General features: G+C 51.0%; 8 protein-coding genes across 8 annotated transcripts; 4 read left to right on the top strand and 4 right to left on the bottom strand.

Annotated features, from left to right (window-relative positions):
* Positions 1 to 2,334: 2,334 nt before the first annotated feature.
* On the top strand, positions 2,335 to 4,428 carry N7506_008715 (Peptidase S26A signal peptidase I; the record flags this gene model as incomplete). Its single annotated transcript, XM_056958008.1, is given in 5 exon segments — positions 2,335 to 2,548; positions 2,597 to 3,036; positions 3,742 to 3,808; positions 3,820 to 4,190; positions 4,246 to 4,428. 5 exon segments carry the CDS (start codon positions 2,335 to 2,337, stop codon positions 4,426 to 4,428), a joined length of 1,275 nt encoding a protein of 424 aa, XP_056807398.1.
* A 537-nt stretch (positions 4,429 to 4,965) lies between these two features.
* Positions 4,966 to 6,288, bottom strand: N7506_008714 (mitochondrial 54S ribosomal protein mL38; the record flags this gene model as incomplete). The annotated part of the gene is made up of 2 exons (XM_056958007.1): positions 4,966 to 5,690; positions 5,757 to 6,288. The coding sequence occupies 2 exons, from the start codon at positions 6,286 to 6,288 to the stop codon at positions 4,966 to 4,968; spliced, it is 1,257 nt and encodes a 418-aa protein (XP_056807397.1).
* A 183-nt stretch (positions 6,289 to 6,471) lies between these two features.
* On the top strand, positions 6,472 to 7,478 carry N7506_008713 (mitochondrial 54S ribosomal protein uL4m; the record flags this gene model as incomplete). Its single annotated transcript, XM_056958006.1, has 2 exons — positions 6,472 to 6,555; positions 6,630 to 7,478. The coding sequence occupies 2 exons, from the start codon at positions 6,472 to 6,474 to the stop codon at positions 7,476 to 7,478; spliced, it is 933 nt and encodes a 310-aa protein (XP_056807396.1).
* A 541-nt stretch (positions 7,479 to 8,019) lies between these two features.
* On the top strand, positions 8,020 to 9,535 carry N7506_008712 (mitochondrial 37S ribosomal protein mS47; the record flags this gene model as incomplete). Its single annotated transcript, XM_056958005.1, has 3 exons — positions 8,020 to 8,067; positions 8,117 to 8,272; positions 8,330 to 9,535. The coding sequence occupies 3 exons, from the start codon at positions 8,020 to 8,022 to the stop codon at positions 9,533 to 9,535; spliced, it is 1,410 nt and encodes a 469-aa protein (XP_056807395.1).
* Positions 9,536 to 9,925: 390 nt separating this feature from the next.
* Positions 9,926 to 11,970, bottom strand: N7506_008711 (Zn(II)2Cys6 transcription factor; the record flags this gene model as incomplete). The annotated part of the gene is made up of 3 exons (XM_056958004.1): positions 9,926 to 10,921; positions 10,974 to 11,912; positions 11,965 to 11,970. 3 exons carry the CDS (start codon positions 11,968 to 11,970, stop codon positions 9,926 to 9,928), a joined length of 1,941 nt encoding a protein of 646 aa, XP_056807394.1.
* A 1,765-nt stretch (positions 11,971 to 13,735) lies between these two features.
* N7506_008710 (cutinase family protein) lies at positions 13,736 to 14,561 on the top strand (the record flags this gene model as incomplete). Its single annotated transcript, XM_056958003.1, has 4 exons — positions 13,736 to 13,814; positions 13,875 to 13,960; positions 14,026 to 14,240; positions 14,297 to 14,561. 4 exons carry the CDS (start codon positions 13,736 to 13,738, stop codon positions 14,559 to 14,561), a joined length of 645 nt encoding a protein of 214 aa, XP_056807393.1.
* A 572-nt stretch (positions 14,562 to 15,133) lies between these two features.
* On the bottom strand, positions 15,134 to 16,516 carry N7506_008709 (uncharacterized protein; the record flags this gene model as incomplete). The annotated part of the gene is made up of 1 exon (XM_056958002.1): positions 15,134 to 16,516. One exon carries the CDS (start codon positions 16,514 to 16,516, stop codon positions 15,134 to 15,136), a length of 1,383 nt encoding a protein of 460 aa, XP_056807392.1.
* A 249-nt stretch (positions 16,517 to 16,765) lies between these two features.
* On the bottom strand, positions 16,766 to 18,663 carry N7506_008708 (arylsulfatase; the record flags this gene model as incomplete). The annotated part of the gene is made up of 2 exons (XM_056958001.1): positions 16,766 to 18,458; positions 18,506 to 18,663. 2 exons carry the CDS (start codon positions 18,661 to 18,663, stop codon positions 16,766 to 16,768), a joined length of 1,851 nt encoding a protein of 616 aa, XP_056807391.1.
* Between the last annotated feature and the right edge of the window lie 487 nt (positions 18,664 to 19,150).

Raw genomic sequence — 19,150 nt, 5'->3', positions numbered from 1 at the left:
ACTCTAATACACAACTAGAGGGAAAATTCAACCCAATACTCGGATGATGATCGGTGGAAATGCATCCCCGAATGACCCATTCTTTCTACTCGCCCCACCGTAAATCATCCACACTGGGCATCATTGCCATATCGGAGTCATGGTCTAACGGAGTTCCTCACCCGCTTTACGGAGTAATGCCCACCTCATTCCCGCTTCGAAGACACTGTTATTGTGGGTATGGATCCGCTCGTGTTTGTGTCACCGATGTGCGCATTATTGATTTTGGGCACTGAGGTTTGCAGTTGACTTGTTATTTCACTTTTTTTCACGAACGCAATCTTGTAGATCACGGGTCGAGTGTGGAGTCGTGCGGAGTCGAAGAGTCTGCACCACATTGATTGTTTGGTCTTGCACTGATCTCCGCGGTCTTACCCCTTAACGCAGATGGATGGTGTGGTGGTTTTGAATTTTCAAATGCGAGGGGCTGGGCATGACTGGGATACTTTGGGTCAGACTAGTGAGGAAGCTGGGTTGGCTTTGGTGCAGTGGACTCCGCATGCCCAGGTGAGGGTCAGCATTCACGATAATCGTTTTGGCTTGTTTGAGGCTGCCCGGGTGTCCCATTCGTTGCTTACCTTTGGCTCGATAGATCGAGTCTTGGGAGCAGGAGCAGGAGCAGGATACTAGTATTTGTATGCAGTCCGGTTCTCAATCTGTGTTTGAGCTGCGCGAAGACAGGTTCGGAAGTAGACAAACAGATATCTGATTACGAAGTAGACTTCCTTCACTTATATGATTCCAGGGTGTAGTGGCGTGCGTTGATCGTTCGTTATCCAATCCACTAACCACACATTCTTCGAATATTGCGATCAAGTCGGCAACATATTAATATCAATCACCATCCTTCCAATGTTGCAGTGCATATAGAAATGTGAAGCATGACATCGGCTACATGTCGAAGAGGTCGGCCATGTCAAACTCATCAGCCAACGAAGTGTAGGAATGCTGCACTTGATATAATCATATAACAGGACTAAAAAGCAAGAACGGTGAGAACAAACTACCTGACAAATGGTGTCTATGAATACAATCTGAACCAGAAGAGTGTATTTGATGCCATTTTGGTTACAATACATTCCCAACACCCCTGAGTGTATAAACAACAACCCGCCTCGTGAGAAGCTAAACTTGGTGTGTAACTACCACAAAACTTCATAGTTGGCTCTTGTGTCATATATTTTGTCTGTCGGTCAGTAAAGAGGCCGCTCAAGTCAGATGTTTGTGAAATTACCTCTCATCGTCGCAAATTGGATCTGGGGATGGCATGGGAGCAAGTCTGCATGTGACAGCTTGTGATAATAAAGACCACCCAATCATCAGCTAGGTATTGATCTTCAACTGATCAAGAAATCAGTCTCATTGCTACATGCCAGGCGACGGGCCTCAACCTCGGTCCGACCTTGACAACAATGATCCTAACCCTATGTGATAATCCTTATCGGTTCTCATGTTGAAAGGCCCAGCTTATCCTAGGAGTGCCACTGAAAAATGACATGATGGCAGGCAACAAATGATGTTCAAATGATAGGATACAGTCGCTCAGGCAAGCTCAGAAGTACTTAATTGCACTCTATCTTATTTGCGACGTCGTGAGTTCGCATGCCTCGTAATACTCTACACTCACGATATAGACATTGACGCCTGTATACACTCTATTCATCCACCATGACCACCCGATGGGCAATGCAGGTATTCACTTAGCTTGGAATCATAGATTTGGTGACTCAAAGTTAGATTCTCGATCCTCAGTAGCACGCTTTCGAGCCAGAAACTGGGAGCTTGACCACAGATTCATGATTTGCTCCGGCATGGATTTGATACCGTGTCATAAAAGTGTCAGCTTGTTTCTGTCATAAGAGAAACAGGCTATGAATTTTGTTTGTGTGATTCATACTTCGCATTTCTGTTCCCAATGGTGCGCAAAGATCATCCATCAAGAGCCAACAGTGCCTCTCGTGACGTGGATCGGCCCTCAACACTTGCCCAAAGTATTCACGTCTAATTTACGGGAAATAAAATCTCGTCTCGAAATCAGTAGCTCCAGATTGGTAATTATGTGTAAACTTGGAAATATTCATAGCAATAACAATCATGGTGACGTCAGTCAGAGCAGGGTTTAATCCGTCAAAATGTACATACAACATGGGATCATAATCTTCAGACATTCCAAGGTTCTCGTTGAGGTTTACGAGTATTCACAATTCATAATTGAAAACAAACGGCAGAAGGTTGCAGAATAACAAGAGTCTCTCTGATTCCCACCAGCTTCACATTGAAATATACATCGACAAGATGTCCTGCACCGAAGGATCTGGCAAGAGCCACAAGGAAATCCCAGGCGACCCGCGGACAGTGAAGAGCCAAGTTTTGGAGACCGGAGCATCGATGATCCAAGACTTCACTCCAGTCAAACAGATCTGTGCCCATCTCAATGCGTTTCACACCTACGCCACTGACCCAACCCGCTGCGTTGAGGCCAATCATTACTGTACACATCTCACAGAGGGTACGTCTACACGAAGCCATAGCAATCACCAACGCTCACCGAGTCTAGACGTGCGACAATGTTTGATATATGACTCACCCGAGAAAAACGCGCGCCTTCTCGGCGTGGAGTACATGGTTTCGCCGCGAATTTTCGCAACCCTCCCAGAAGAAGAGCGTAAGCTCTGGCATACTCATGAGTTCGAGGTCAAGAGCGGGATGCTCATTATGCCTGCGCCAGCTGGAGTTCCCAATTCAGTATGGGAGACTGCTGAGACTGCTGAGATGCAGGACGTTGCACCGATATATGGGAAGACTTATCATTTCTGGCAGGTAGACCGTGGCGATCCTGTTCCTATGGGCCCGCCGCAGTTGATGGGAAGCTTTATATCGCCTGAGAGTGTAGAAGTGGCCAAGCCTGGAGGGCTGGATGAATTGCTTGCGGAAAGAGACGCAAGGTTCGGGGTGGACTATCGCCAGAAGGCGAAGAAAAGGGAAGGTATCGAGCCGGTCGACAAACACAAAGGTATCGCCTTCGCCCAATCGGTTGGATGTTACAAACTGACTGAATGCCAGATGCCGATGCGATGTGGACAAAGTCTAGCTAAAGACTTTCGCAGGCGGGACCAGCAATCAAGGTACCGATGCAAGTTGATCGACGACTTTACAAAAGAATGATGAGACTTTCCAAGGTTGAAATGTGTACGGAGTACTCATAGATTGAATAATGCATTGCATGTGTAATATATAGGATGTCTCCCCACTGCGTATGCCCCAAAGACCCAGTCCCATAGTTAAATGGGGTCGAGAATGAGGCACACTGGGGGAAAGCCTGTCTAACAAGACAGACTCTATGTGTTCATCTTGCTTCATATTCCACACTAGCTCGTCCTGGTGCTGTATTTCGGCGACGGCCAGCTCTAGCATTTGGAGAAGCGGATATTCCAGAAGGAATTGGGGGAAGGGGTAGGAAATTAACTAAAACGAGGAGACATTCTCATCGGTACAGGTGTTCTTGTCACAGCGAAAGTGCGAACATCCATACTGTTCTCAGCACAGCTTCCACAAACATCAATGGGCAGCTGAAGTAACTGAAAGGTTGTTGGAGAATATAGTCCAATGCAACAGCAGGATTCGCACAATGGCTGGTTTCAATCGAGGCTCGATTGATGATGGGGAAGAGAGGGGGGAAGCAGGAAAAAATGGATTTTAAAGGGACCGAGAGGTCACATGACCGTCATCCAACATCCGCGGAAGTCAGTTGTTGGAGCTCTTGATGATAGTACATTCCAGGCTCTCACCACATGGAGAAACTTCTCCGGTCTACGCTTAGGCTTGCGAATGTTCGCACTGCCGGTCGGCTTGCGCTCAATGGCGCCGGCACCTTCTGTGCGTGCTCACTGATCTGGGAGCATCTGATCACCGTCCAGCTCAGCGCGGGTCCTTCAATGTACCCGACTTTCGACGTACGCGGCGATTGGCTGTTGATTTCACGACTTCACCGCAATGGAAAGGGGATCGAGGTTGGCGATATTGTGCGATTCGGCCACCCGAACTTCCAGGGCGTTCACGTCGCGAAGCGGGTGGTAGGCATGCCTGGAGATTTCGTTTGTCAGGACCAGCCACTCAGTTCGGAGATTGGCAAGGACCAGAATATGATACAAGTAGGTGAAATTTCTTTGCTTGATGGAGAACTATCGCTGATATGTGACTGTGAAGATCCCCGAGGGCCACGTCTTTCTAGCCGGCGACAACCTTCCTTGGTCCAGAGATTCACGAAATTACGGTCCTGTTCCCATGGGCCTCATTAATGGAAAGATAATCGCACGAGTCTGGCCACCGTCGAAGGCGGAATGGATACAAAATCCGCTACAGCCTGCGCGATTGGAGGGCAGCATCTGAGGATCATACAATGCATATTCAAGTCCGCGTACCTGAAACCTTTGATCGGAATGGGAAGCAGATACGGTGGCACCGAGAACGCCAGCCAATTCGACATACGACCATCAGAACAAGAAGGCCTCACCCCGAGATCTGATCGATATCTTGGGCTCACAGTCCGTCCAACCCCGACAGAGCTCTTCAGGGCCAGATTCCGAATGACCTAGATCAAAGTCATCCACCGAGCGTACATCTAACAGGCTTCCAAAGTCTCGCTCTATCCAGGTGGCAGCCAAGGTCGGTCTCAGGGACTTTTGATTATGATTCTAGGACAGGTCTCACAGATACCTTCGGCTCTGGTTCTCACTCACTGAAGAACATACCGAGTGATTGAGAAAATCGCATAGTGCAGACGAGTGACAGGGCATCCTGTTCAAGCATATACATGGAGTTTGGTTGGGAGGATTAAATCAGTGTGCATATTCATACATATCAAATTGTACAATACAAATCTAAACTCAAATGGTTTTGATGGGAAACAGAGTATAGAAAACAAGATTACCGGAAAGAGGAGGGGTTGCGTCTCTTATAAGGCAGAGGCTCAACCCTCTTGCGGCGTAGCTCGACATCTGCGCCATTGAATCCAAGCTCCTTCATGACCTCCAGGGTCGTCTCGTCCCACTGGGTACGGAACAGGTGAGCACCAATAGCCTTGAGGTGGTAGCGGGTCTGGAGAGTGCGAAGAAGAGTGTTGTCGCGGTTAGCCTCCTTCGCCTTAACGGCGGCAAAGTCGAGAGGCTGAGAGTCCTTCTGCTCCATGATGAAAAGGGAAAGACGGTGGTAGGGGCTACCCTTCTGGGCAACGGGAGGGAGCCAGGGCAAAACAACCTGGGAGTCTTCCAAAAGCTGGGCGAGGTCGACCTTAGTTGAGGTAGCTGAGATGGGAACATTGACGGCCAGGAAATGTGTCTTATAATCAAAGCTGTCTTTCTCGACGTTGGGGACATCAGAGTCAACAACAGCAATGGTCACAAGCTTCTCGCCACCCTCGAAAAGCTGAACATCGAGCTTCGGTGCAATTGTGCTCTGCTTGGCTGCGACGAATTCACCGGGTTGAATCTGTCGCCTGTCGAAGTACAGCTTGGTCTCTACGACCGGGTCGCAGTGAGGGAGAACGTCCGGAATGACGTTCATTTGTGTGATACGTTGAACGAGAATCTTGCGGCGGTACTCGCGCCATTTGCGGTCGGCCAAGAAACGGTAGATAGGCTTGGACATGTCACCTAGAGAGTGGGAAATGAACATTAGCCAAAACACTTGTATATTAAGAACCCCAAGTAGTTGCTTACCTTCGTTATCTTCGAACCTTCGCTTCACCGAGGGGTCATTAATGTCAGCCATGATTTTGAGGCGCTCCAAGTGTAATTGCATTGCGGTCACGCGGGACTTCTTTGCATTGGCTCCTCCAGCTTCTTCAACGGAAAGAGATTCTTGTCTGGCAATGCGCTGCTGCATTGTCTCAATTTCCTTCAATTTCTCTTCGCGGTCCGCAAGAAGAACCTTGCGGGCTTCTTGGAAACATTGGTAGGGCAGCTGTTCGAATGGGATGCTTTCTGACGTCTGGAGCGCGGCACGGCGACGACGGGATCCAATGGGGGTAGTTCCCTGTCGCAACAGCCGTCTCTCGAGACGGGGACTCGTCACAAGCGAAGGATCCGGGGCCTTGTGGAAGGGTTGGCTCGGCGCTTCGGTCTCGGCCTCTCGTACGTTGGCAGTCGACTGGAAAGCTCGCGTCTGGAGTTGGACACCAGCAACGCCTCTAGAGTAAGTGCCGCGTAGGCATTGGAGCAAAGGCCTGGAAGCCCGCTCGCAGTGGACCATGATGCGAGGAATTGGGTTTGATGGGGTTGGCTATGAGGGACGGGTGCTTGTTGTCTTTCCGGGGGAACTTTTTCTGTTCGGACGCCAAGATTCTGCTAGCATCCACCGCCCGGAATCAACTTTTGCTCGTCCGTTCAGTACGAACATCACCACGTTAGAGTCGGATCACCGCAGGCCTTCACAATGTCAACTAATGATTTCGTTCGGTCGCTCAGGATGCTGTCCCGCAGCTCCGGCGGTCTTGTCTCTGCCCCGAAGCAAGTGACGGTAAGTACTCATGAATACTTCTCAATCTGATGCTAGCCCTGGAGGAAGGGATTGGCTAATCAACGACACCATAGCAACGATGCCTCACACGATCAATGGCCACAGAAGCCCAGACTCCATCCCCCGTGGTCCCTCAAACCGCCACCGAGGTTCAAACTGCCACCCGACCAGGTGGCCAGACCCCTGTTCAAGTCATGACCTACTCATGGCCCAACCTGGAACCCAAGGGCTTGATTCACTATTCAAAGAGACTTTTGAACATGCCTGTTCGCCACGATATTCTCCACCGAGCAGTTATCTACGAGGCCGACGGCACGCGACAGGGTACCGCCAGCACTAAGTGGAGGGACGACGTGCACGGTAGTCACCGGAAGATGTACGCGCAGAAGGGTTCTGGTCGTGCGCGCGCAGGTGACAAGCAATCACCAGTCCGACGAGGTGGTGGTGTTGCCCATGGTCCCCATCCTCGTGATTTCTCGACCGACCTCCCACGCAAGATCTATGATCAAGCCTGGCGTATCGCCCTCAGCCACCGTCTTTCGCGCGGTGAACTGATTGTCGTTGAGAATGCCATCCAGTCCCGCGGCGGAGCAACCCCCTTCTTCATCGAAAACCTTCTTCGGGCCCATGACTGGTATGGCAAGGGTCGGTCGACATTCATTTCCCTACAGCCCAACGAAAAGTTCTCCGACGCCGTTGAGAAGTACCACAACCACGCGCGTCATCTGAGCACCGAGGATTTGGACGTGAAGGATCTTTTGGAGACCAGCAGACTGGTCATTGAGCGAGATGCGCTGCACAAGATCTTGCTTGCACACACGACTGATCTGTCTCCAACCGACACTCTCTTCTCTCCCTCAACGCAGGGATCAGTTATTCACCAACTGAAGGCTAGCCGGTTGAGGGCTACCTGGGAGGCCTAAACATACTTGATTTGTGTACTTCTTCCTGCATTTTTACTAGCTATGTACAAATAGATTTCTTGCCCTTGAGTATACATGTTTTCCAAAATATACGCACTGCACTATTCATATGATTCTCAATGGGTTTAATGCCGTATTACTACCAATCACATGAAGTTATGGCCCGGTAGATTGCTTCTATGGCTTCTTATAGATACGTCGCCTGGCCATGCTAGAAAGTCGGCAGGCGTATAGCAAATTCAAGTTTCACAGACCAGAGCAGGCTAGTGACCATTTCAAATAGTTGTATATCTTGGAATTCCCAAAATTGGGTAAAGCGATTGGCAGCATGATGTCAAGAGCTGTCGGTTATGGGCGGAGAGTCGGAGCGGAAGGAAAATCCAGCGAAAAAAACTCCCGAGGTCAAAGGAAAGCGGAGAACATCTGATTGTCACCATACCCCCTTCTTGACGTGTTTTAATAGTCTGGTTCTTCAATGTTACTTCGACACTCATTCTCTCGATTTTCTACGCCGAGCTGGATCTCGCGCGCCCCTTCAGCAATGCCTCTACGCGCTAAGGTCACCAACCCTGCCTTTCGGACAGCTATGGTATGTACTCGGAGAGGTTCCCGACTTGCTCCCTGCTGATTGCCGGTAGATGTCTACAGAGATCCCTAAAGAGCTCCCCGGCGATGAGCCCGATGATGTTTTGTTCAACTCGATCTACGGTCTTCGCAGCGTTGAGCTCAACCGACCCAAGAAGCTCAATTCCCTGAACGGCTCCATGGCACGCAAGATTTTCCCCCGACTGAAGGTTAGACTGGACAAAGCCCACAAGATCAATATGAAATGCTAATTTTGGGTGAAATAGGAATGGGAGAAATCCTCTCTTGCGAACATGATCCTCATCTCCGGAGCCGGCTCCAAGGCGCTCTGCGCTGGAGGCGACGTTGCTGCTCTGGCCTTGCAGAACGAGCAGGGACCGGAAGGTCAGCAGGCATCAACCGATTTCTTTGGACTCGAATACCGTCTCGACCACACTCTCGCCACATACTCCAAGCCCGTTATCTCATTCATGGACGGAATTACCATGGGTGGAGGTGTCGGCCTCAGCATGCACGCTCCTTTCCGAATTGCGACTGAGCGAACACTTTTCGCCATGCCCGAAACAACCATTGGATTCTTCCCCGACGTTGGTGGCTCGTTCTTCTTGCCTCGCCTTGACGGTGAGACCGGTACATACCTTGCCTTGACCTCTGAGCGCCTCAAGGGTGTGCAGGCTCTGTACGCAGGCATTGCTACACACTATCTGCACTCAAGTGTTCTCAGCAGCATGGTCCAGCGTCTTTCGGAGCTGACCTTCCCCGACCACCTTACCCTCCCCGAGCGCCTCGAAATCGTCAACAAGACCATGGCCGAGTACTCCATTGGTCTTCCCCCTCTTGAGGAGGAGCCCATGCTTATGGCTGGCAGTCTGCGCACCGCCATCGACCGCTGCTTCTCACCTAACACAGTAGAGGAGATCTTCGAGGCACTGCAGAACGAGACCGAGCACAAGGAGTGGGCACAGAAGACCCTGGAGACCCTGTCCAGCCGGTCCCCCACCTCTTTGAAGGTGACTCTGCGCCAGATGCGTCTTGGTAAGAAGTGGGGCATCTCAGAGACATTCCAGCGCGAGCACGAGATCTCCGCCAACTTCATGCGCCACCCTGACTTCGTGGAGGGTGTGAAGGCCCGTCTCATGTCCAAGCCTCCCCGCCAGGCTGAGTGGAAGCCCGCTACTCTGGCCGAGGTCACCAACGAGGCTGTCGAATCCTTCTTCCAGATTCCCGAGGGTGAGAGCCGTCTGGCCCTTCTCAGCGAGGGCGATTACGATGCTTACCCCCACGCCCACTTCGCTCTTCCTTCTGAGACGGAGATCGAGCAAGTTGTTCGCCAGGGCCACCCATCACGGAGACCTGTGATTGACGCTTTCCTCGAAAAATACTCCCACCGTGAGGGAGTCCGCCGAAAGGTTGTTGAGGTCCTGGCTCGCAAGACTACAACCGAGTCTGGCGAGGGACTCAAGTGGATTTGAAAGGATACCGTCTATATCTTGTAATTTATTGTTTTGGTGCATAGAATCTGCTGGGAATTGGCATATACCATCTATATTGAATTTATCCACTTTCCGCTCTTAACACCATCTCGTAGTCTGAGAATTAGACCTCGGAATACTAGCTACGGAGACGTGACGCTTGAGCCCCATAGGAACATCTTTCATAGTATTGATCATGGTACTTGGGCACGCAATTCTGCATCATTCAACAAAACTACGAAAGCATCAAACGTATCATTAATCGTATATAGCCATGAGGATGCATACCTGCGACAGCAATTCGTACAGTGTCTCTCTTTCGAGGGAGAAAACAGAGAATGGTAAACGCAAACCCCGCCTGAGCAATTAAAAGTCATATACAGATGTTGATCAGATCACAACAAAGGGATCCGGAAACAAATCTCGCCTTACACACTTCGAGTCCGCCCAGGTGCGCGACGCATCCTGGCGTCGAGTCATCTCCTCCAAAAGTACCAGTACCCTGTCTGCCGACGGATGACGAGCAAGCAGCGAAGCCGGATCCGAGTCTGCTGCATGAGCCGCCGCCATGCGCTGCATTTCCGAGACAATCCACTTGCGCTGTGATTCTGTTCCCTCTAGCCCTGCTACGAACATCGGCCACAAGAAGCTTATGGGTAGGTGGGCTGAGCTTGCTGACTCAACTGTTGCTAGCTGGATGATCTGGTCGACTGCGCCGTTAACACGGTCTGTGCGGGGATAGATAGCGAACGCTACGCGGTGCAGGTAGATGAAGTTCGCCAGGAAGTTGGCGACGTATTGACGGAATGCGCGGCAGATTTCGAGGGCGACGGGGCCGCACAGAGTATTTGATAGGGCTTCTGGGCGGCTGTAGACGTCTATAACGGCTGGGCGACGGTGCCAGAGAGCTTCGAGGTCTGCGCCGACTTTGTGGGCGATTTGGAGGACCTCAAATTCGTCGCTTAGGGTGCCACGACTGCGGTGGTGCAGGTCTATACAGACGATGCGGCGGACGACTTGTTGAGCTTGGACGAAGAAGCGAAAGGCCGGGCCAACTATGGCGTCGTAGATGAGGTAGCTAGGGCTGCGGAATGGGTCTTCGGTGGCGTCTTCTTCTTTGCTGTCGACTATGCTTGTGTGTGTTGCTTGGGTTTGGGTATCGTAGGGTCTTGACATTATTCCGTTCTCTGGAATGGTACCAAGATCAATAAGGGGGTCACCTTCTCGACCAGCGATCAGGGACTTGACGTCTAGTAATGAGACCCATGATACTAAGATGTGACCGAAACCCGTCCAATGACGGGTGCGAGCGTGGAATCTTTGTAGAATGAGGTATCCAGCATGAAGGTAGGAAGTTCCCGCACAGATTTCAGGGGATGAGAGAAGCTGGATAGATATGAGCCACTCAGATCCAGACTTAATTATTCAATAAACATACCTCAGATATCATCAAGAGAAACACGGCACCAAACACCTTGATCAGCGTGGACTCGGTTACTTCACTGTGAAGACAAGCCTGGATCTCAGCTCCAGAAATGCGATAATAGGTCGGTGCCCAGCGCCAGCGCTTGCCCTCTAACATGGCCTTGTGCACATCGGCATAGCAGTACAAGGCATTCAACAGCGGACTGAAATCCCGGGCATGGGCCAATAGTGCCGGACGCACATACTCCCACTCCATGTTGACCGGTGCAAACAACGCAGCTGGCGGGTTCACCCCTGCAAAGTGTTGCAGCAGCTGGTCCTCGTACGAGATACCCCCAGCATCAGACCAGCTCCCTCTTGTGGTAGCCAGATCGGAGCTTCCAATCGATCCATCAATTAGCGAAGAGGGCGCATCCGGGCTGAGTGGAGTACGACGATCGAACTGCGTTTCCTCAAGTGGTACGATTCCTGCGGGTAGCGACTGCGACACTGGACTAGCGGTAAAAGTCGCGGCTAGGCCAGTTGTCAGATCCAAATGTTTTTGTTCGAGCTCCGACGTGATCCCACCCATGAATCCTAGCATGTCGAATTCAGAGGGATAGTCCACTGGAAGCTGCCGGAGGGGTGGCGCAGGTATGGTACCATCATCGGAGCGGAGAACGGTGTTGAAGAAGTTGAGGTCGGGCGAGCGAGATGTTGGGGCGACCGTGGACGTCGACAGTTGGACTGTGTTACCTGTGGGCGACCTTGCATCGCGCGATGATCCCCACCCCGCATTATGCGCATCAGGGGCAGGGCTGATTGGGGGCTTGTAAACACATCGTAGGCGCAATCGGTCGCAGTTGGAGCAGTTTGGTTTCGCTTCGTCGCAGCGCACTTTGCGGGCTCGGCAGGTCAGACAGCCTGTTCGTCGGCGTGGGCCTGATCTGCCTGCTCCCCGGGCTTTTGGCACCTGTGGAGACGTCAGTTTCAGGCACGTCGTAAGATGACCGAAGCAAGCATACCTCCATAATGAGACGAGCCTGGAGCCAGGATCATAGTGTAGGTCACATTTGGTGTTATTTTTTTTGTTTTGTTTTCCCCGCAACGGGTGGATGCGATGACGAGCTTGTGCCTGTCGTCTATCGTGATCGTTTGCCCGAAAGTATGATCTAACATCATATCGGATCATTCGCTTGGAATAGTACAACTGGGCATTGATAGCAGTATTCTTGGTACTTTTTTTAGATTCGGCTTTGAATTCACCAAATATGTGCTGCACAGGAGGAGGTCTGAGACGGGGTTCTACGATCTCCGGTTGGCAATATTTAGACTATTTTCGTTCTAGCTTCGTTCTGGGGGTCTTTACTGAGCTATATCATACAGAAATTGCACATTGATGCTGACCTGCACTCCTTAGTTGAAACTCATTGTGATATGATGAGTTTTGGCTAATTGAGTGTCTGCATCCACATTTGACAACACTTTAATGACGTGGGGGTTGAAACTTGAGCCCTGCAGGGCTCAGTCTTTGATCACGCCGATAAATTCACAGTCCATGTGGGAATTCGATAGATATGAAACACACGAGATGTTGCATGAACAAGGAGCCGGATGAAACACATAGCTACCTCGGCTGTGAGGTTTTGCAATTAACTTGAAGTATGATTTATTGCCCATGTGGGGTATAATGGACATGTCGAGAGTCAATGTTTGAGGATAACACTCCAGGGCTACAGTTACCAACTACATAGTGACATGTTTAGATTTACACTATTGAGTAGATAGATCGTCGACGGTTCCACGGGCCTTCGAGTAAACAAGTAAAGCGAAAGTACATCGAAAAGACGAGTCTGCTCTTCAGCGTTAGGTCCCTTCCATGGTCTTGTCAAGTCCATATTGCCTGGACGAGAGGGAGGAGCACTCTCATTACTGGGACGCCTATCTAGATCCACAGTTTTGCTCCCGTATTTCCGGGCCTTGGCCTACAGGTTCTTCCTTCGAGTCGAACGGAATGGCATCCACCGGAGAGCTAGAATACGATATACGGGTACGTCGGCCAAGCGATGCTAAACATTCAAGGAGGATCAACGGGGGTTGTACCGGTTATTGGCCCGCAACGGGGAGCGAAGCCCTAATTCCACACATTAGAGTAGAAGCCAAGCCACGCCGATCATGTTCATTGGAGAAGACTCAGTCAGAAATCAGCTCAGGAACAACAATATGAGCAACGTTTTCTAACTGATTTTCGTGAACCACGGAGATCTAACTTCAAACGATGTTTGATGGGGGCTCATGGACCAATTTTGAGGCTACCCGTTTCGGCAAAGCGTCCGACCAAAACGTTCCTCTGGGTCTCACCACACCGTTTGAAACACCATCAGGTCCAATTTATCGCTTGGATTATGACACGTCCATTTCTTATGTGCCCTGAACACTTCACTGCCGAGAATCAATAACTACATACTCCGTACCTCGGTACAGATCAAGGGTCCCTTTTTCGGACCCTGGCCCACCACGCTGCGGTACTACTGGATCAGGTACCCGATTCCCAACGTGAAACGTTTTTATGTTGGAAATTTAGTTCTAATGAGTGGTAAAGTAGGCAGCAAATTAATCAGATCCATTGTGCATGGCCAAGGGTCACCTCTGATTCGCGTGGCCATGTTTTTATGAACCCGATGTATAGCCGTTCGGGCGGATATAAGACCTGGCTGGCACCTGGCCAAATCCTTCTCATCAGGAAGCAAAGCACTCTTTTGTCTGCAGTATATCCCTCTTTTTCTCCCAGCCACCATGAAGTTCTCCCTTGGTGCCGTTTTGGCTCTGGCAGCCACCGCCATCGCTGGCCCTATGGACATCGAAGCTCGTGCCCGTATGTTCTATCATAACGGTCACTCTGCATCGCCTTGACTAACATTCTAATCCCGCTCAGTTAGTGAAGGAAACGAGCTCCGTGACGGATCCTGCAAAGACATCACGTTTATCTTCGCCCGTGCCAGTACTGAGCCCGGCCTTCTGGTATGTGTCCTATCTGTTTTCTCGGGAGTTTAGGTCCAGGACGAGACTGACTCTCTGTTCAACAGGGTATTTCCGTCGGCCCTGCCATCTGTAATGCACTGAAGAGGGCTAAGCCCGGTAAGGTCGCTTGCCAGGGTGTTGGACCCAAGTATACCGCAGATCTACCATCCAACGCTCTCCCTGGTAACACCTCTCCCGCTGCCATTGCCGAGTCCAAGGGTCTGTTCGAGCAGGCTGCCTCCAAGTGCCCCGACACTCAAATCCTTGCTGGTGGATACAGGTTGGTTTCCCATTGACATCCCTGATAACCCCGTACTGATTCCAATTGCAATGTAGTCAGGGCACTGCTGTTATGGACGACTCGATCAAGAAGCTCTCCTCCGATGTCCAGGCTAAGATCAAGGGTGTTGTGCTCTTCGGTTACACCCGTAACGCCCAGGAGCGCGGCCAGATCCAGGGCTTCGACAAGTCCAAGACTAAGATCTACTGTGCCGTTGGAGATATGGTCTGCGATGGTACTCTGATCATCACTGCTGCCCACTTCACCTACGTTGCGAACGCTGGCGCCGCTACCAAGTGGCTGGAGTCTAAGTTGGATTAAATTTCTTCGGGGATTGTAGATCCTTGTCACTCCTTTGGTAAAGCTTGATGCTTTGTCGTTTCCAGGGTCTTCCTGCAGCTTGATGTTGCCTCCTTTTTGGGTGCTTGCACCTATTATTCGCTTTGATAGGGATGATTATATGAGTTATTTAAGGTTTAGCGTTCTAAGCAGATGACCTGCACCGAAGTCGGTTACGCCACTGACACAAGACGATCACCCGATCCCGCAACCTAGTGCTAAATCTTCGGTATGAAATATCTTGTCATATGGCACCGGAAAACTATAACCGCTGTAATTTACAATGAGCTCAAGGCGGATGGGGCTCTTTTCTGTTTTAAAGTTTAAGCCTTATTTTTACGAACACGGGAAATAACAAGAAAGGTATAGCCAATTGGACTCAATTGCCTTAGATCATCAATGGTTCCTCGACATATGATATTGGTCGTTGATAAAATGAACTTGAAAGTCATCGGTTAGGGTGTGTTCTTGATCGAATAGTTGTAATGGCAACAAAATTTCCACGCTTGAATCAAAAATGCTTAGGTCAAATTCAAAGGGTAATTCAAAATGCATCACTCTGTCGGTGACCCATACCTACTCTTGAGCCCACCAACTTCCATCTCATGCAGTTTTCTACTGACAAACACATCCATGTCATCCCTTTCCTCCTGCGTCAGCAAAGCAACCCGGTCTTCCAAGTCTCCCTCTCCAAAGAATCTCCTATCAATCCTCGCCCAGTAAACAATATCAAAAGCCCAACTTCGCCGGGCCGCATAACTAACCCAAAAGTCACCAGTCTCCCAACTCTTCCTCATATGCCCCGCAAGCCTCTGATCCTCCCTCAACAAGCCTTCCCTAATTTTCTCCTCCTCCTGCTCCTCCAACTCCTCTAAAAATATCTCCAACCTGCTAGCATAAGCACATTCCCAATCGTCAATTCCCCCCTCCCAATACTCCGGTCTCTCCAACAAAAGCCAACAAGGCGGCGCATACACAAACTCCAACGGTGCCGCATAAGTAAACTCCCAATCAATAGCAGCAGCAATGCTATCCTGACAAGCCAGCACATTCGCAGGCCGCAAGTCATCACAGAACAACCGAAAAGACCCCTCAAACGCAGGGTTCGTGAGCCGCTTCTCCCTCGCTAACCGCCGAAACAGACAGCGTGCAATATACTTGACGCGACAATCCTCTGCGTCTTCAATGGCGTCGTTCCGCTGCGCCGACAAATGCGTCATGTGCAGCTCTGCAAGGGTAGCAATGTACCCCGCTCCACTCTCGAACGGACCATGCGGGAGATCGTCCGGATCGACACAGCCCACTTGAACAAGCTCGTTCATGTTGATGCTGAGCGGCCGGTCTTTGATGACCCATTCGTTTTGATACTGCGTGAGACTGCCGATAGATGGGAACTCGTGCTTCGTGAGCTCTAGGAGCAGGCCGCCCATTTGGCCATAGACGTAACGGAGGCGGGATTCGTCGATGGCTGGATCGAGGACTGGCCGGTCTGTTATTGGGATGGTGGGTGTGTTTAGGGCGTCTACTAGATCTGAGTCATGCTCGATGTACTCCATTATTATGTATGGGCCGAGGATGGGGTCTGAGTCGACGATGTGGATTTGGGGGACGCGGATGGAGGTTTTTTGGAGGAAGCGCATCACGGCGACTTCGGCGGCGACTTTTTCTTTGGGAAATATTGAGTAGCCGGGGATTGGAAAGCGGATTATTGAGGAGGTGGTATCGGTGAACTGGAGACGGATCACCATGTTGAAGGAGCCCTTTTGGGGTGGAAAGAGTCGGTAGGGCGGGCTGGCTTTATGTGATAGGAGGTCGGTGATTCTTTGGATGCTTTCTGTCGTGAAGAGCTTGTTCTTCCATCCTTGCAGGAGGTCATCTGCTCGGTCCCAAGCTGTTTCGTCGAAGAACAAAAGCCTGCCTTTGAGTATGGGTGGCATATTGGATGTTGTCGTTGATATGAGCCTTTGGGTAGACACGCTTGACCCCACCATTACTCGGGCATCAAGTCTTTGCATGTCGTTGCATGTCGTTGCATTTTCTGAAACAGTGCGAGGTTGAACGATTCTATAAGCCACAGGCACTAGCGCGGACCCGATTGAGGGGCATCGGCACATAAAGGAGAGACCGATCTCAGCGTGGAATTCTATGCGTACAGCACTGTACTTCTATGTACTTTGCTTGATCTTCTAAAAAGGCCTCTCGGTTCTTTTGAATCGTGGAGGCTGGCGTGAAAACTTCTCTGGTGTATCCCTCGCCCCCTCTTTCCAGTAATCAAACTCCATCCATGCATTCTCTGGCATCTGTGCCTCGGTCGCCTCCAGGAACTCCCCGAGGTCAGGGCAGAGTGGAATCACACCCGTCTCGAGAACATACTGATCCCACAGCTTGAGCAGCTGCTTCAGCTTCGCCGGCTCGGAATCTGCGAGATCGTGAATCTCACCGGGGTCTTGAACCAGGTTGTACAACTGCCACTTCTCTGGGCCCTTGGGCTTGGGTATAAAGACGATCTTCCAGTCTGCACAACGCAGTGCTGCACGTCCGCACGTCTCCCATCCCTGAATGAAGTCTACTGGGTGGATACGCTCAGCCTCACCAACGGCCCAGGGTTGGAAACTGCGTCCACGCATGGTCACCACTTCACGGCCCTGGTATGTGGGAGCAGGATGCTTGAGCCCCGCCATGTCCAAAATGGAAGGGGCTAGATCCATGACCGTAGCAAATTGATCCGTGATTCCGTTTGTCACGTTCGCTGGATTGACGGCCAGGTTCTTGGGGAACCTGCAAGTGAATGGAACGCGAACGCCCCCTTCCGTGGTATACGCTTTGTATAGACGCGAGGGGGCGGTAGCAGCCTGCGCCCAGCGTGGACCATACCAGATGAACGAGTTGCCATTGCCGAGATTATCAAGGCTGTTGTCGTAGTACTTTTGGAGATGGGGCATAACGCCGTTCTGCACCATCGGATAGGCCTCGTATGCAGCACCCTCAGCGCCGTTGTCAGACATGAAGCATACAAATGTGTTGTCTAGCTCATCGATAGATCGCAGGTACTCGACGACTTTACCGACGTTCGAGTCAATGCACTCGACCATGCCAGCGAAGACTTCCATCGCGACAGAAGACTTCTTCTTCTCATCATCGGTGAACTCTTCCCAGGATTTCACCTCTTCCGCCTGGACAGGGTGCGCTTCTACATCATCACGTACCATCCCCAACTCTTTCAGGCGCTGCAATCGTTTTTGACGAAGCACATCCGGGCCTTCGTCGTACACACCACGGTAGTGGTCGATATACTCGCGAGGCGCCTGCAGCGGCCAGTGTGGCGCTGTGAAAGGAAGATATCCAAAGAACGGACGATCACCTTTACCATCCGGTCCAGCATGACCACCGCTTTCTTTCCACTCCTTGATGTAGTCAACCATCTTATCACCGTACCCATCGGACGAGTACCAGCCTTCCGGAAGGTGGCGCACGTACTCTCCGTCCTCCATGTGCAATGCAATATAGCTCGCCTCGATGAAAGTAGGGATCTGATCTTGGTCCTTGAGCTCAGGTTCATAGGCGTAGTGGTTCGAGCAGGCGGGGAGGTGGGCGAAGGAGCGCTCGAAGCCGCGCTTGTGTGGGGAACGTTCGGGCGTCAGGCCCAGATGCCATTTCCCCGACATGATTGTGTGATAACCTCCATCACGAAGAACCTCAGGCAATGCAACAACCCGCTCGTTGAGGAACCCCTCATATCCTGGCATGCCGCGTTGGGGTGCGGTGCTCATGGCGGATCCTTTGGGGCCGTTTTGTCCGGAGATATTGGTCCATTCAATGAGGTTTCCTAGCCCGGCGATATGATGGTCTGTGCCGGTCATGATCATGGCGCGGGTGGGACTGGCATTGTCAGTTCAGAGAAGCAGTGTGTGAGAAGTTATCCTTACGAGCATGCTGCTGCGGCATGGAAGTCAGTGAATCGGAGACCCTCCTTAGCGATCTGGTCGATGTTTGGAGTGCGGATTTCACCACCAAAGCAGCCCACATCCGAGAATCCCAGGTCGTCGGCGACAATGACGAGGAAATTGGGGCGTTTGGCTGCCATTGTCAAGAATCTGCGGGAGACGTAGGAGCAAGAAAGAACGAAGAGACATGTGAGGGGTTACATGAGGGGCATATGCGCACTTATATCGGCAATAGCTTGCGAGATCCCTGCGAGATTCGCAAGACAAGCATCAGACCACGCAAGCAAAGCGGCACCTCGTCGGCCATCGGCTCTGAGAATGCGGGGAGAGCTCCACATCTGATAGCCCAAGCGACGAGACCCATATATTCGCCATATCAATCAAACAAACTCTGGAAAAAATCAGGAATACCCAGTATTTTTGTAAACGACAGCCGAACGAGAGCCGAGAGAGAAAGGTACCGAGTACGAGTGGTCTCACAAGCTTGGATTCTTGGCAAAGTCGCGGTCGGCAATCGGATCTCCATGACATAATCTGAAGCTCGACTTTCCCAAAACAGCTTCGATTTTGTTGATGAACCGTTCACAACCACCCTTCAGGCTTTCAATCCTCCATTTTCGGTTGTGT

This window comes from Penicillium brevicompactum (assembly GCF_028827555.1).
Source record: "Penicillium brevicompactum strain IBT 35665 chromosome Unknown utg000006l_segment0_segment0, whole genome shotgun sequence".
Lineage (NCBI taxonomy): Eukaryota > Fungi > Ascomycota > Eurotiomycetes > Eurotiales > Aspergillaceae > Penicillium > Penicillium brevicompactum.
This window is presented reverse-complemented; position numbering and strand designations above follow the sequence as displayed.